Here is a 16,453-nt window from a genome sequence, read left to right as displayed (position 1 = left end):
CGCCCCCCCCCCCGGCCCCCCAGGAAAGCCCTGCCTCCAGCACACGCCAGGACCTCTGGCCTCACGTCCAGGGCCCACATTCCCCGCCTCAGTGGGCCTTGCCCCCTCCTGCCCGGCTCCTTCCAGACCCTGCGGGAAGAGGAAAGATCCTCCCCGAGTGAGTCACCCCCGCCCTCCCCCGTGGCCAGCCAGCCCCTCCCCCCCTCCAGCCAGCCCCTCCCCCGGTGGCCAGCCAGCCCCTCCCCCGCAGCCAGCCCCTCCCCCCCGGCCAGCCAACCCCTCCCCCCCTCCAGCCAGCCCCTCCCCAGCGGCCAGCCAGCCCCTCCCCCGGCGGCCAGCCAGCCCCTCCCCCGCGGCCAGCCAGCCCCTCCCCCCCGGCCAGCCAGCCCCTCCCCCGGCGGCCAGCCAGCCCCTCCCCCGGTGGCCAGCCAGCCCCTTCCCCGGCGGCCAGCCAGCCCCTCCCCCGCGGCCAGTCAGCCCCTCCCCCGGCGGCCAGCCAGCCCCTCCCCCGCGGCCAGCCAGCCCCTCCCCCGCGGCCAGCCAGCCCCTCCCCCGGTGGCCAGCCAGCCCCTCCCCCGGCCAGTGCGCACGTCCAGCCCAAAGGGTCCCCGCAGGTGAGCACCGTCTCAGAGAGCCCGTCCCGGCCGGGGAGACACGGGTCCGGGCATGGGCACCCTGTGAGCTCACACGCATGCACACACATGACTGGCAAAGTCGCACCGGTGACGGCCCGGCCAGGGGAGCTGAACCCCCCTCGGGGGGCCGCGTCGGGGGCCGCTCCGGGGCAGCGGGTCTGGAGGCTGCGGAAGGCGCTCACTCCCACTCGGAGAGACGAGCCACATCGGTCTCCACGGAGAAGCCACGCTCCCGCGCTTCAGGCCGATGCTGGCCTCGCCCGCCGTTGCCTGGGGAGCCCCTCGGGGCCACCCCTTCGGGGGCAGAGCCGTGCTCCTGGCACGCCGCCCCCTCACTGCTCCTGGTCCCACTGCCCGTCCTCTCCTGGGGTCCCGCTGCCCAGCCACAGCCAGCCCGACCGGCCCCGCACACCCTGAGCTGGGCCCCGCCGCCCGCTGACCCAGGGCCCTGCCACCCCAGCGGACACCCCTGGCCGGTGCCCCCAGAGCCGGGACCCCTCCCAGCGCACCCAGCGCCAGCTGTCACCGAGACCTGGCCGGCCCGGCGGCCGCCTCCCGCCACATCCTGTTTGACCCGCTGAGTGTGAACACCTCACCCCCCGGAGGGGGACGTATCCGGCCAGAGGCTGGACCAACCGGAGCTCAGCCGGACCCGAGGAAATGGCCTCCCGGGCCCGCCCCAAACACCGCCGGGCCCTGTCCTCAGGGCACCAGGGTCCTGCTCAGGGAGATGACGTGGGAGCGAGCAGACCCACACAGAGGCGGGCCCTCAGCCCTCAGCCCGGCCGCCCGCTCAGACAGAACACAGAGCTCACCCCACACCCCGCTCCGGCCCTCAGCCCTCAGCCCTCAGCCCTCAGCCCGGCCGCCCGCTCAGACAGAACACAGAGCTCACCCCACACCCCGCTCCGGCCCTCAGCCCTCAGCCCTCAGCCCGGCCGCCCGCTCAGACAGAACACAGAGCTCACCCCACGCCCCGCTCCGGCCCTCAGCCCTCAGCCCTCAGCCCGGCCGCCCGCTCAGACAGAACACAGAGCTCACCCCACGCCCCGCTCCGGCCCTCAGCCCTCAGCCCTCAGCCCGGCCGCCCGCTCAGACAGAACACAGAGCTCACCCCACACCCCGCTCCGGCGCAGCCAGGGGCCCTCCAGTCCCCACGCCCACTGGCCACTGGCAAAGGCCCTCAACCAGGAGAAGCAAGAGGTGGAGGCCGGGCCTGGGAGCGGCGAGCACCCTGGGTCACTGAGCACAAGCCCCCGAGCAGAAGCAGCCGCTGTCCTTCACAGAGACGGACAGCCCCGAACACCGGCCTGCACAGGGAGGAACCCCGACACGGCTCCCGCACGGCAGACCGTGAGCACACGCCGCCCAGGGACAGCCGGCCACGGAGGACAAGCGCTATGACCGCTTCCATTCCGGCCTAACGCGGCCAAACGCACAGCCGGGGAGCGGAGCGGGGGAGGGTCCACCCCCACCACCACCCCCCCCCCCCGGGCTGGGGGTGGGTGTGACTGTGCGATGGGGGCGGGGCAGAGAAAGTTCTGGAGATGGCGGTGGGCCGGTTCACACGATGGGCATGTGCCTAATGCCGCTGAGCTGTGCACTGAACGCGGTCAAAGGGGGTAGGTTATGTCATGTGTTATAACCACAATTAAAAATAGTCACTCCGGCAGGTTCATCAAAACCCAGCACGTCCTGTCTGCCCAACGCCCTAAACACCTGCTGAGCACTCCCGGCCCAGAGTCCGGCGAGCAGACAGACCCGCGGGCATGGGCTCACCGCGCAGCCGGCACCGCACACAGCCCAGGAGCCCGGGGTCCCCCGGGGTTCCCCTGGGGCAGCTCCCGGAACCTCCTGAGTGAGCCTGAGTCTGGGTTCGGTCCTCTGAGGACAGTCCCCACGCCCCTTCCTCCCCCCCCCTTCATCAGATCACCCCCAAACGTCGCTGAGGGCTTGTATCATGGGGACCCCCGGCTCGGGGGCCCCTCCCCGCAGCCCAGAGAGTCTGTGGGTGCAGAGATGAGGTTTCCTGTGTCCTGGCCTCTGCTCCCAGCCTCCCTCCAATGCAAAACCTCGGGGGGCAGGACCCCCCAAACTCCCCAGCCCCTACCGGGACCGTGGCCTCTGCCAGGCACTCCCAGGGCCGCTGCGACCCCTGCCCCGGGCCCGTAACCCCGGAAGGCGCCGGGAGAGCCGGTCCTCGGGGAGCGCACGCCCCGCCCTCATTCCCCGGCTCCGGCCCCGGCCCCGGCTCCGGCCCCGGCTCCGGCCCCGCCGGCCCGGCTCGCCCAGCAGCAGCTGGACAGCCCGATCCGTGCTGGGTCCTTCCCGGAGCCCAGCTCAGTGCCACCTGCCGCCTCGGGCCCATCCGCCCGGACAGTGTGCTCCCTGCGCTGCGGCCGCTGGCCCCGAGAGTTCTAGGTCCCCATGGACGCCGCCCCCGCCCGCCCCCATTCCGCTTTTCTCCAAAACTCCGTGGCAAAGCAGCTCCCGCCCCCAACCAGCACCACCCGGGCGGCACCGGCCACACCAGGCACCGGGCTACTCACCGTCCAGGCTCCTGGGCGGGGCCTCGGCCAAGGGCGGCAGGGGCCTGGGCTCCAGCCTGCTCTGCAGCTGCGACAGCGGCGTGGACTCCGAATTCTCCAGGGACGGGGCGGGGGCGGCGGGCGCCTCGGCCGCCCTGGGCACCTGGATCTCCACCCTCCTGGGGGCGGGCTCGGCCGCGGGGGCGGCGGGCGCCTCGGAGGCCTTGGCGGCGGCGGGGGCCTCCGCCCTCCGGTGGGCCGGCTCCGGGGGCTTCACGATGGTGATCTCCGTCCTCCGGGGCGCGGGCTCGGGCGCCTTGTGGCCCAGCGCCTCCGCCCGCTTCAGCCCGAACCGCGAGGGCCCGGGCGCCCCGGCACCCTCCACCTGCTTGGACGAGATGTCGATGGAGAGCTCCGTGCGCCGCGACATGGGCTCGGACTTGGGCCCCGACAGCTCGACCCTCCGCAGGGGCGGCTTGGGGGAGCGCTGGCTCAGGGCGTCGGCATGGCGGGCGGGCGGCTCCTGGAACTTCTGGGTGGAGCTGGCCACGGTGGCCCGGAGCAGGGGCGTCTGCACCCGCCGGGGCGGCGTGGAGTTGGGCGTGTCGACCTCCTCGACCTCGAAGGATCTCTTCAAGGCTGGAAGACAGAGCGGGGGGTGAGCGGGGGCTCGAACCCCGGACCGCCTGCGTGCGGCCCGCGGCACCTCTCGGGGGGCAGCCCCCTCTACAGGAGACTCAGAGGCACAGCCGTCTCGGGGAGAGAGAAAAGCTGGAGCCGGAAGGTGCCGGCCTCGCCGTCCCGCCAAGACCACGCGTGGACCGGCCACGTTTCCACGTTTCCCACCGGGACGCCTGGACCGGGGAGCCTGACCTCCTCCTCCCGTGGCCTCCTCTCTCCTCCTCCCCCGCGCCCAACACAACACCATCGGCAAACGCGCCACCGCCACCCCTCCCTCCCCACAGCCACAGCAGCCAGGGACACGCCCCCGGACGGCAGCACCGGCCGCTCAGAACCGCGGGAGCACGGCCCGTCACACACACAGCGGCGCGAGGGGCTGACACGAGCATCGCACGCAGGGAGGGCTGGCTGGCCGCGCACTCGCCCTGAGCACCCAGACAACCCTCCGCCACACACAAAGCCGGTATCCCCGGGACAGAGGGGGAAGCCGAGGCCCAGCTGGGCCACGTTCCTGCTACAGAGCCTGCAGATCGCCCCGGCCGGTGTGGCTCAGCGGATAGAGCGTCTGCCTGCGGACGGAAGGGTCCCGGGTTCGATTCTGGTCAGGGCACATGCCCGGGCTGTGGGCTCGATCCCCAGTGGGGAGTGTGCAGGAGGCAGCTGATCCACGATTCTCTCTCATTGTGGATGTTTCTCTCTCTCTCCTTCTCCCCCTTCCTCTGAAATCAATAAAAATGTGTTTGTTCTTTTTTAAAAAAGAGTGGACAGCTAGAAAGATATGCGCTGGGTGAGGCAGTCAGGCTCGGAGGAAATATGTGTGAGAGGTGACACCCCAAAGTTAGGTACTGAAGACAACAGACCCCCCGGGGCAGGGAAGACCGGGGCGCAGTCTGACAGGAGCAGTGACCCCGGGTGAAGGGGCCCCAGGGCCTGGAGATAAACATCCTTCTGAGAGATAAGATTAGGGACCGCCAGGCCAGTGAGAGGTGTAAGTCCCCCAGCCCCCTGAGCGGGCTCCCAGGAGGCCCTCCCTCGGTGTGGGGGCTAGTCACCCGCTCAGGCCACATCTGAGGGGGTTCCTGTTCTGAAATACAGTCTCGCCTGCCTTTGCTCCTTGTCTCTGTTTGACTTCGTTCCCACAGGAAGACAAGAGCCGAAGACGCAGGGTCCTGTCTCCGGCCAGAGGCCCCGGCCACCGCTGACGCCCCTGCAGCAGGGAGGGGCGGGGAGGCGGGGGCTGACCCAGAGGCGTGTCTGCTGGCTCCAAGGCCCGCGTCCTAAGCACATGGTCTGGTCCTGCAGTTTCTGGTGGAATCAGGTGGAGCCGGCGCGGGCTGCCCCCCTCAGCCCCTCTCTGTCCTCACCGCCCTGCACCTGCTGGCCCAGCCAGACCTGGGCCTGGGGGCCTGGGGAGGGGACTGACTCCCACACCCACACCTCTCTGCTCCCCCCCAGGCGGCGGGGAGGGGCTAAGAAGTCAGAGGGGACCAGCTGCTCCTGGTTCGAAGCCCAGGCAGGTGGCCCAGGTCCAGCACACTCACCAGCTCCTTCCCGCCGGCCAGTCCCATCCACCCAGGGCCCCGGCCCTCCCCTCGCTCGCCGCTCCCACCCCCCCCCCAGCCCAGGATTTTGAGGGCTCTACTGCTCCCTTCCCCCCCCCCTCTCCGCCTGCTGCTGGCCCCAGAACCCGCCAGCTCTCCAGGCCCCTCTTAGCAGCGCCCTCCCTCCCCTCCACATGCCCTCCCTCCCCTCCACATGCCCTCCCTCCCCTCCACATTCCAGCGGAAGCCCCGGCCCGCTGGGGGGCAGGCAGGCAGGCGGCCGGGGTGGGGGGCCGCACAGGAGCCCCCGTCCCCAATACCCGCTCCTGGATTCCGGTCCCCCGGCCACGGCGCTCCCAGGAGGCCTCTCCGAGCCCGGACACAGGGCACAGGCCCGGCAGGGACTGCGCAGCTCCCGGAGGGGGGCTGTGCGGACCGGGGGGGCACGTTCGGGAGCCCCAAAAATGACGTCCGGGCCATGAGAAGGGTGAACCCCGGGCTACCACGGTCAGCGGGGGGAGGGGCTCAGGCAGGGCTGGGGAGGGCAGAGCGGTGGGCTGGGGGCGGGGGCAGCGGGGGAGACAGCAGAGGCGCCAGGTGGTGACCGTGCGACAACTTTCACAGTTGTCGGTGTGAGTGCCATCGGCGCGTGTGCACCGTGTGTGCGTGTGTGTGTGTGTGTGTGTGTGTGTACATGTACGTGTGTGGTCACCCCCCAGAGTGGCCAAGACTGCACGGCCCTGCCCCACGTCCATCACCCCCACGGCTAGTACCCGCCCCTCCGCCCGGTGCCCCAGGTGGGAGGCAGGAAGGGGGCCCTGCTCTCGGGCACAGCTGGACCCACCCCCAACCCCACCGGGAGGGCCAGCTCCGGGCGTGGGGTGCGGGTGGGGGTGCCCGCCGCCCTCCCCGTCTGGCTCTCACCGGGGGACCCCCTGGCACTGGAGCCCGTCTCAGGGCCCCTGGGGGCTCCGGGAGGAGGCGGCGTGGGGAGGAAAGCTGGAACAGGGGAGGGTGTGGAGGGAAAAGGGGGGCGGGGCCCTCAGAAAGCAACACGATCCAGAGGGAGGCGGCAGCGGCTGGGCCTGCGCAGGGAACGCCAGGCTGCCGGCCGGCCCTGCGGGCGCTGGTGTAACACACAAGTCCAAGTCCATATAAAGGAAGAGGCTGGAGGCCCGAGCGGCACCCACAGCTCACCCCCTCGGCCCTCCCGCCGCGCCCTGCGGCCACACAGCCCCTCCGACCCGATGCAGGCCAGTGGCGCACCCCCTGGCACGGTCCCCCTGGCACGGCCTGTCCCCCTGGCACGGTCTGTCCCCCTGGCACGGTCTGTCCCCCTGGCACGGTCTGTCCCCTGGCACGGTCTCCTGGAGGGTCTGGCCTCCCCCCGCCCCCTCCCCCGGCAAAGGAGGCCCCGCTGACCCATTTCCACGCGGTCCCCTGGGGGGATGTGCCAGGGAGCCAGGGACGTCCTGAGGGTCCCCAGGAGGCCTGTCCACCAGGGGACCCCACACACTGGTTCTGTGAGGGCCTTTGTCCAGGCCGGAAGGTAGGGGGCTGCAGGGTCCCTTCTGCTCCCCACACGCCCCCGGGAGGCCGGCCGGTGCGCCCGGAGCACACACAGGCCAGGGGCGGGCGGCCCCCCTCCGCAGCGCGTCCAGTCCTTAAAGGGCACGAAGCCGGGGCGCGGGCAGGGTGACCGTGGTCCCCCCCATACAGACAGGACCTCGGCGCTGGGCAGAGCCCCGAGCAGCTGCGGGCCACAGCTGGCCCCGGGATCCCCGCCCTCGTCTTACTCCCCAACGTCTTTACGTCACTTTCTCCTGGAAAAGCTCTCCAGCAGCCTGGCAAAGGAGGGCGCTGGCAGACCCCCCCCCCACAGCCCCCCGGCCAGGTCCTCCCGGAGCTGCTGTGCTGCTGAGGACAGGCCCCCACACGGCCCGAGTCCCAGCCCGGAGCGGGCGGCGGCTGTCTGGAAGGGGCTCTGCAGGGGCACTCAGAGGGTCTGGAGATGACAGTGCTCTGGGTGCCCGCACCCAGCGGCAGGGTCCTCGGAGACAGCACAGGTGACACCCCGGGGAGACACACCCATGAGGAGGCCACGTGGACACGGAACAGAGACCCCAGTGAAGAGTCCACCACCCAGGGCAGCAGAGAGGCCTGGAGGAGGCGCCCTGGCTCCGAGCCTCCAGCAGGAGCTGGCCCTGCCCACGCTTCGATTTATTACTATTTTTAATATATGTTTTTATTGATTTCAGAGGGGAAGGGAGAAAGAGAGAGAGAGGAACATCCATGACGAGAATCATGGATCAGCCGCCTCCTCCACGCCCCACACAGAAATCCAGCCCGCCACCCAGGCCTGTGCCCTGACCGGGAATCGAACCCTGACCTCCTGGTTCCTAGGTCAATGCTCAACCACGGAGCCCGCCGGCCAGGCCACACGCCTGAGCTGGACGCCTGGCCGCTGGGCCTGGGACACCCCATCTCTCCGGTCTGAAGCCCGGGCGGTGGCACTTGGAGGGGCCCGCCTAGAGATACCGCGCCCACAGGACACAGGAGGCCGGCCTGCCCTCCACGTGGCCGTCTGTGGACGTGGTGCCACGGCTGCCCCCCCCCCCGCTGGGACAGGGCCCACGCACCCAGCCCCACAGGACGGGACGGCCAGCCCACTCCTGCTGCCCGCCATTAGTCAGGGCGCCCATGCCCCTCCCGGAGGGTCCCCACTGGGCCACCTCCCGCAGAGGGTTCACCCCTGGCGGTGCCCGCCCTCCTCACCCCCCAGAGAAGCCCTCACAGTGAGACGCCCCCAGGAGGGCATCTTCCCGGAAAGCCCCCCTCAGAGGGCACCCCCCTCAGAGGGCACCCCCGGGCACCGGCCTCCGGGTGTTTGTCCCTGCCCCTGCCCCTGCCCCTGCGGTTCTGGCGGCGCCGGTCATTCCAGGCCCCTTCAGACGTCGCCCCAAGATGCCGCACTCCCTGTTCTCTGACTGAAGGAGCAGACGGAGCAGGAGCTCGTTTGGAAGCGGAGGTTTGGACCGGTCTGTCACCTGCCTCCCCCACCGCCCGCTGCTGCTCCACCCAGAACCGGACGGGGGCGGGACGGGGCAGAAGGTGCAGCGGGGAGAGGGAGAGAGAGAGAGAGAGAGAGAGGGAGAGAGAGGGGCAGAGAGAGAGAGAGAGGCAGAGAGAGAGGCAGAGAGGGGGAGAGAGAGAGAGAGAGAGAGAGAGAGAGAGAGAGAGAGAGAGAGAAAGAGAGACAGAGAGAGGCAGAGAGAGAGAGAGGCAGAGAGAGAGGCAGAGAGAGAGAGAGGCAGAGAGAGAGAGAGAGAAGCAGAGAGAGGGAGAAGCAGAGAGAGGGAGAGAGAGAGAGAGAGAAAGAGAAAGAGAGAGAGAGAGAGAGAGAGAGAGAGAGAGAGAGAGAGGGAGATGCGGGTTAGATAAGAGGAGGGCTTCCTGAGCCGGGCAGGGCGGTGGGGGCGGGGAGGAGGCCTGGGTGCGGCCAGGCTGCAGGAGAGTGGGGGGGAGGGGGGTGATCGTTCAGGCCTCTGAGGGTCAAAGGTCCCCTGATAAATGGCAGCCCCTGGGAGGTGGCTGACCACAAACCGCAGACCCAGCTCCCAGTGTCTCAAAGTTAGGGAGCTCCCCCCCCCAGGGGCCCCCTGACGCCCCAGCCTTTCCGCCTCTTCCCTCCCGTCCCCTGCTCCCCCAAACACGCCTCTTCCCGAGGGCCAGGCCCTGCAAGAGCTGCCCCCTGAGAGTCCGGCCCCCGACCACGGAGAGGTCACGGACCTGCAGACAAGCCTCTGCATGGCTGTCGGCCCAGCTGCCTGCGGCCCAGGACCGACCAGTGCAGACCAGTCTGACCAGTGCAGACCAGTCTGACCAGTGCAGACCAGTCTGACCAGTGCAGGCCAGTACCGACCAGTGCGGGCCAGGACCGACCAGTGCAGACCAGTCTGACCAGTGCAGACCAGTCTGACCAGTGCGGGCCAGGACCGACCAGTGCGGGCCAGGACTGACCAGTGCAGGCCAGGACCGACCAGTGCAGACCAGTTCTGACCAGTGCAGACCAGTTCTGACCAGTGCAGGCCAGGACCGACCAGTGCGGGCCAGGACCGACCAGTGCAGGCCAGGACCGACCAGTGCAAACCAGGACCGACCAGTGCGGGCCAGGACCGACCAGTACAGGCCAGGACCGACCAGTGCGAGCCAGGACTGACCAATTCGGGCCAGGACTGACCAGTGCGGGCCAGGACTGACCAGTGCGGGCCAGGACTGACCAGTGCGGGCCAGGACCGACCAGAGACGCTCAGGGTTGTGCACGGGTCGTGGCTACTCCCAACGGCCGGCCTGGGAATGGCTGAAGCGCAGTGAGAGAACCCAGCGCCGGGGCCGCTGGGCCAGGTGGGCCCCATCCAGCCCAGCTGCCCGGGGAGGCGGAGGGACACGCTGTGCTGTGGCCCGGGGCGGCCAGCAGGTGGGCGCTGCCCGGCCAGTGTGAGCTGCGGCCTAATTACAGGGGACAGTGACCCGGGAGCAGAGGTCAGGCCCCGGGCAGCCCTGCTCAGAGCAGCACCCAGAGTCCAGCTGCGCCCAGGCCTCCAGAGGGATGGGGGGGTGCTCCCCACAGCAGGGCCCCGGCAGCCACAATGGGCTGGATGAGGGCGGGGCCTCGGGCCCCACGCCCCGCAGAACCCTGGAGCCTTCCCGAGGGCCTGGGCCCGCTGTGTCCTCAGGGCAGGAGGGGTTGGCAGAGAAGCGGTGAGCAGACTGACGGGGTGTGTGTGTGTGTGTGTGTGGCCTCCGGGGCAGGTCTCGGGCGGCCCTTCAGCCGCCTGCCTGCTGGCTGGGTGCACCCACACCACCTCCAGGACCATGTCCACGGGCCCCCAACTCTGCTCCGGCCGTGGGAGGAGGCAGAAGTGAAGCTGCTGACAGGGAGCTCCTGCCAGAGCCCCTGGGAGACCCCCACCCCCTGCCCCGGCCCCCCACGCAGCCCGTAACCTCTGACCCGCAGCCAACCACGCCCGCCCACCCGCCCACCGGTGCCTGGGGAAGCCCCAGGGCAGCCTGGCCCTTCTCCCCGCCCCCCCCCGCCCTCCCCGCCCCCCCCCGCCCTCCCCGCCGCCCCCCTCCCGCCACAGGGGCACAGCCAGGGGGGCCAGCCCTCTCCCACCCGGAAACTGTCCACGGCCCCCCCCCACCCCCAGCCGCAGGGCCCTCCGCGGGACGTGGGGGAGAGCCAGCAGGAAGTGAAACTGCAGGCGGAGCGTCCTTTTCTCCAGGAAAACGGCGGAGAGCCGCGGAGAGCCGCGGAGAGCCGGTGTGGGCGGGTAGGAAGCGCCGCAGACGCCGGAGCCCCAGGGCGCGGGGGGGGGGGGGGGGGGGGCCACTGGGTTGTCACGAGCGCCATCTACGCCCCGCCCAGGCCAGGCACATGACCCCTGCAGCCTCAGTTTCCTGGAAAAGTCCAGGAAGGGCTGACGGCAGGCCCCGCCCAGTCGGACACAGGATGACCCCGCGGAGGCCCTCTGTGGCGGCCACCAGCGAGGGGCGCTCCGGCCCCGCACAGCCAGGCCGGCAGTCCCACCCAATCCCACCGCCTGCAGAGCCGCCGGGCCGGCCAGCCCCTCTGCTCCCCTCTGCTGCCCTCCGCTCCCCCCTCCCCTCCCCTCCCCTCCCCCCTCCCGGCAGAGGTCAGGGCCCTCGCTCTGCTCTGGCCACATTCCACTGCGGCCAAAAATGCTGCCGCCAGCAGTGCCCGGCCTGCACTCAGCACCGCCCGGAGCTGGGGAAGCCACAGGGCCCGTTTCGCACTCGGGGAGGGGGGGGGGTGCACTCTCTCAATTTGATGACCAACTTTTCCTGCTTCTAGTTTTACTTTTGTTAATCATCCCCCGAGGAAATCTTTCCAGTGATTTCTGAGAGAGCGAGGAAGGGCGGGGGAGAGGCAGAGAGAGGGGAACATCGATGTGGGAGAGACACGTGGACTGGCTGCCTCCTGCACACACCCAAGCCTGCGCCCGGGGATCGAGCCTGCCACCGAGGCCCACGTCCGCGCCCAGAATGGAACCGGGGACCCTGCGTCCCGCAAGCCGAAGCTCTATCCACTGAGCCGCACCGGCCAGGGCTCCATGATGGACTTCAAACAATCAGGACACCTGCCCTTCCCCCTCGTGTGCGATGGAGAAAAGTGGCGAAAGGCAGAGAAAGCCACGGAGGAACGGGAGCCCAGGACCCGACCCGCCGCCTCTCCCCAGCAAGCGCCCTCCAGCCCGCAGTGTGTGCCCTGGAAGCTTCCGTCAGCTCCAGCTCCCAGCTCACACCGCCCCACACCAGCACTCGCCCCTAAATTCCCTGGGGCTCGAACCCGCTGCTTCCAGACCTTTCTCAGCTCTGCCATCCGAGCCATTCGTGCGCTCAGACGGAAGGAGATGCTGGTCCCCACCTCCCGGAGGTTCTGGTGGGCCGGGCACCCCAGGGGGCATCTGAGGGGCAGCGTGTGACCCCCTGACCCCACCCAGGGGCTCACAACCTTGTCCCCACCCGCCCCCAAGTGAAGGAAACCCTAGCGCTGCCCCTGCCGCCAGGAGCCCCAGCGCCGCCCCACCGCTCCCCGTCAGCTCCCCGTCAGCTCCCAGGGCAGGCACACACGGAGGGCATGCACAGAGGGCACACACGGAGGGCACGCACGGAGGGCACACACGGAGGGCACACACGGAGGGCACGCACGGAGGGCACACACGGAGGACACACACGGAGGGCACACACGGAGGGCACGCACGGAGGGCACGCACAGAGGGCACGCACGGAGGGCACACACGGAGGGCACACACGGAGGGCACGCACGGAGGGCACACACAGAGGACACACACGGAGGGCACACACGGAAAGCACGCACGGAGGGCACACACAGAGGGCACAGCGAACAATGCTGGGGGCAGAGGCCCAGGTGACGAGGGGGGCGTGTTGGTCACAAGGCCCCCACGCCTGCCCAGGGCACCCCCCCCCCCCCCCCCCCGAGAAAAGCCAGTGTGCCGAGGGCCTCCGTGGGAAGGAAGGCTGACCTCGCTGCCACAGGAAACGGGCAGGACGGAGGCGGGCGGTGGCCAATCCAGGAGCCCGCAGGCCTCGCCTCACACCGCCCCCCCCCCCCCCCCCGCCAGCCACAGATGGACTGTCTGGTCCCACAAACTCCTAAGCTGAACCCTAACCTCCCCGTGATGGCGTCGGGAGCTGGGCCTTGGGGAGGCGGTTAGGTGAGGGTGGGGCCCTCGGGAACGCCCTTCTACCCTGTGAGGACAGCGAGAAGACACTGTGCACCAGCCGGGAGGTGCCTCCCCGAGCGCCAGCCCACCGGCTCCTGGGTCCTGGACTCCAGCCTCCAGACCCGAGAGACACACGTCTCGTCTGCGGCCCTCTCACAGCAGCCGGGCGGGCGCAGATGGTCCCTCTCCCACCACCGACCCGGTGCCTGCTTCCCCGACCCCGCCAGGCGACGTGCGGTGAGCGCTCACCACACGCGGCCTGCTCTGAGGGCGTCCGTGGCATTAGCCCCTCCGTGGCCGTGACCACCCGAAGCATGATCCACCCTCATCCCCATTTCAAGGCAGAGGCTACGGCTCACCCAGCGCGACAGCGTGGGCCAGGGGAGCCGCTGGGGCCAGCACATGGACCATCGCCCCCGTCTGCTTCCAACTGCCCCACCCCTCCCCACCCCTCCACCCCACCCCCATCATCCCAGGGCCCCTAAAAGCCAAGCTCTGAAGGCAGGGAGCACCCGCTGAGCCTGTGCACGCCCCCTCCAACCCCGGCTTCTGCAAGCTGGGCTCCATCATCGAGCTGGAGAGCATCGAGGCCGGGACGGGAGCAGAGGCAGCTGCACAGACCCAGGCTCTGGGCTGCCAGCTCTCTCCCCTCCCCCCCTCCGGACAAGCAGACCGAGCAGGGTGAGCCCGCGTGAGGCGGCAGCAGAGGGCCGGGGCAGGTCTGGGCAGCGGCAGTGACCGGAGATGCAGGCATGGGGGCCGGAGGACCCGTGTCCGCCTCCCAGGACGGCCTCGGGCCAGCTGTGACCAGAGGGAGCCTGGCGGCCAGGCCACCGTGCCGGGCTCCGGAGGACCAGTGCCCAGCCCACGGCTGGCAGACAGTAGGTGCTCAATAAAGGTGGTTGGCAGACAGTAGGTGCTCAATAAAGGCGGCTGGCAGACAGTAGGTGCTCAATAAAGACACTGGGTCTGAAGGTAACGAGGACCAGCTGGCTCAGAGGAAGTGCTGTGAGCAAAGGGGGAACAGCTGGAAGGCCTGGCCCGGGGTCAGAGAAGAAGAATGCGGAGGGAGGAGGGAGGCGGGAGCGGGGAGGCCAGGGCAGCTGTGTGCGAGCGGCTTCGTCATTCAAATATCGGGAGAGATGTAAATACCCGAGCCCCCCCAGCCTCACTGGGGCCACAGCCAGAGCAGATACAAGAGTGTCGTCGTCCCCCCCCCCCCGAGTCCCGTCCCTCCATCTGCCCCAGCACGGTGCTCCCCAAGCCGGGACTTGGGGAGGGAGGGGACCCAGCTCCGCCTCCCTCCTCATCCCTGCGGGGGGAGGGGGGGAGCCTGCGAAAGTGCGAGCCATGACCCCCTTCCCCATCGCACCCCAGGCCGGATTTCCCCGGCTGCTTAGCAGAAAGGCACAGCTGCCCCCCGACACTGGCTGACCAGCGAAGGCCAGACTCGGAGCGGAGCCTGCAGCAGCCTCGCTGCGGTAACACGCCGGGCGCCGCGCTCCCACCGCACCATCCATCACCCGTCCATCCCCAGGCCCTCCGGGCGGCGGTGGCGCCTGGAGCCTCCTGAGGCCCCTCACGGAGGCCCACGCAGCCCCGGGCCCTGCCAGCGGCACCCCTGCCTGGAGACCCTGCGGTAAACTCCTGCCCGGGCCTCTGGGAGTGCCCCTGCCTCCAGGAAGCCCTCCTGGGTCCCACCCTCGGCCCCGGCCGCCCAGTCCACAAACGCGTGAGCGCGGGCCTCTGCTCTCGCACCGGGCCGGCGGGGGGCGGGGACCCACCCCACCCCCTCACAGCCCGCCCACCTCGTGGGGCAGGAGGCGGAGGCCCCTCACAGCGCCCGCCCACCTCGTGGGGCAGGAGGCGGGAGGCACAGCGGCCCACGTGGTCTGGCCCGGACGTGCGGCTCTCCCCGGAGCGCAGGGATCTGCGGGACACGGGCAGGGCCCGGCCCCCGGGGAAAGGCCACCCACGTGGCAGGAGGCCGGCGGGCCCGGCTCTGGCGGCTTCCCCTCCACCCAGGGAGGGGCCCGCAGGCAGGGGCACCGGGAGAGCCGGGGGACCAGGCGCCGCCCTGGACGGCCACCGCCCACCGCCAACACCTCCATCTCCCGCCGGGCTGGGGGAGGGGCGGCCGCAAAGGCCTGGACCCTCAGACCCGCTCGCCCGGCCGCCCGCCCCGGCCCTGTCTCTCTTCCCGCCAAAAAGCAAGAGCGCCGAGTCCCTCTATCACCCTGCGCAGGCAGAGGGGCTGTGGGTGACTCCCTCCCCCCCTCAGGCAGCCCCCCCAGCAGGCGCGGGGACAGCGGGAAGCCAGCCGCAGAGGGCCGTGCTAGCTCCTCGGAGGGCAGGAGGCTGTGGTGAGGGGACGGGAAGCAGACACAGGTGCCCAGAGCCCGCCCAGCCCCTCCTGCAGGGCGAGGACACCGGGGAGAGAGGGACACGGCCCCAGGAGCCCCCACTCCGTCTAAGCAAGACCCCGGCCGCAAGACAGACCCTCCCCACCCACCCCATCCCTGCAGGAGCTGGCTCCTGGGTACCCAGGGAACAGCTGTCATTCAACCCCATCAGACGGCTCCTCGATGCCACAGCCAGCAGTGTGGATGGAGGCGCTGGGGTCACCTGATCGCCCCCCCCCACTCCCCTGGCGCTGGAAGGCAGGGGACGGGGCGGGCACAGAGCCGTGTGCGGGAGGGGCACCGCTGGGTTTAAGGCCGGGCACTGGTTTCTGGATTTTGCTCCTGGGGTGTCCGTGGGACTCCGCGGCGAGCCCAGGACATGGGGGAGGGGCCAGGGCCACAGGGGGCTCAGCCCGGAGGGGCTGTGAGACTCGGGGGCACGGGGACGAGGGGGCAGGGAGGCACGAGGCAGGTCAGAGCCTGGGAGGGGGTGCCCTCCTCTAAGCCAGGGCCCTGCTGTCCCTCCCCTCAGCGCTGGCCGCCGGCCACACTTGAAACATGACAACAAACTCATGTCCCCGGAGCGTCTCCTGTCGCTGCCGGCCGGCCTCCGGGCTCCGTCCCGACCAAACTCGGCGCCTGAGCCCACGGCGGAGGGATGACAAAGCCTCAGGCTCCGGGCCTGCTCCAGAGCGTTCCTGCCTCACAGCAACCCCGAGAGCCTCCAAATTTGGGAAAAAAACGGAGGGATTTGGAAAGAAAGCCACCGGGTGGCCGTTTTTTTCTTGTGGCTTCGTCACGACAAAGCACAGGAACGCGCCTCCTGGCTGGGCTCCTGGGAGGATCCAAAGTGAGGTCTGGCCCCCCCCCCCCCCCCCCGCCATTACTCAGAGGCCCCCTCCTACTCCACCACACACACACACACACACACACACACACACACAGACACACACACACACACACACACACACACACACACACACACGGCCCTGCCCTGGGGGAATCGCTACGCAGCAAGGGGGCTCCTTCCTGGGTCTGGAGGCCAACATGGATTCCTCGAGCCTGTCCCCCGCCCAGCCCCTCCCTGGGGCCTTGTACTCCCATCTGTACCCAGAGTCTGTACCCAGAGTCTGTACCCAGAGTCTGTACCCAGGAGTCTGCACCCAGAGTCTGTACCCAGAGTCTGTACCCAGAGTCTGTACCCAGGAGTCTGCACCCAGAGTCTGTACCCAGGAGTCTGTACCCAGAGTCTATACCCAGGGGTCTGCACCCCAGAAGTCTGTACCCAGGAGTCTGCACCCAGAGTCTGTACCCAGAGTCTGTACCCAGGAGTCTGCACCCAGAGTCTGTACCCAGGAGTCTGCACCCAGAGTCTATACCCAGGGGTCTGTACCCAGG

At 69.9% G+C, this 16,453-nt stretch overlaps 2 protein-coding genes across 3 annotated transcripts in view; one reads left to right on the top strand and one right to left on the bottom strand.

Annotated features, from left to right (window-relative positions):
• The window catches only part of SEC14L1 (SEC14 like lipid binding 1), a 259,583-nt gene that overhangs the window by 124,329 nt on the left and 118,801 nt on the right, over nucleotides 1-16,453 (top strand). The window lies entirely within an intron of this gene.
• SEPTIN9 (septin 9) overlaps nucleotides 1-16,453 on the bottom strand; it is a 139,783-nt gene that overhangs the window by 115,149 nt on the left and 8,181 nt on the right. For both annotated transcript variants that reach the window (XM_084861958.1, XM_084861957.1), the window contains exon 2: nucleotides 3,185-3,802. In XM_084861958.1, coding sequence (XP_084718084.1) covers nucleotides 3,185-3,802 — 618 coding nt within the window. The remainder of the gene's footprint in view (nucleotides 1-3,184; nucleotides 3,803-16,453) is intronic.

The sequence above is a fragment of the Pipistrellus hanaki genome (assembly GCF_964339955.1).
Source record: "Pipistrellus hanaki genome assembly, chromosome: 16".
Taxonomy (NCBI): Eukaryota; Metazoa; Chordata; class Mammalia; order Chiroptera; family Vespertilionidae; genus Pipistrellus; species Pipistrellus hanaki.
The sequence above is the reverse complement of the archived record's forward strand: the minus strand, read 5'-3'. Positions and strand labels throughout refer to the sequence as shown.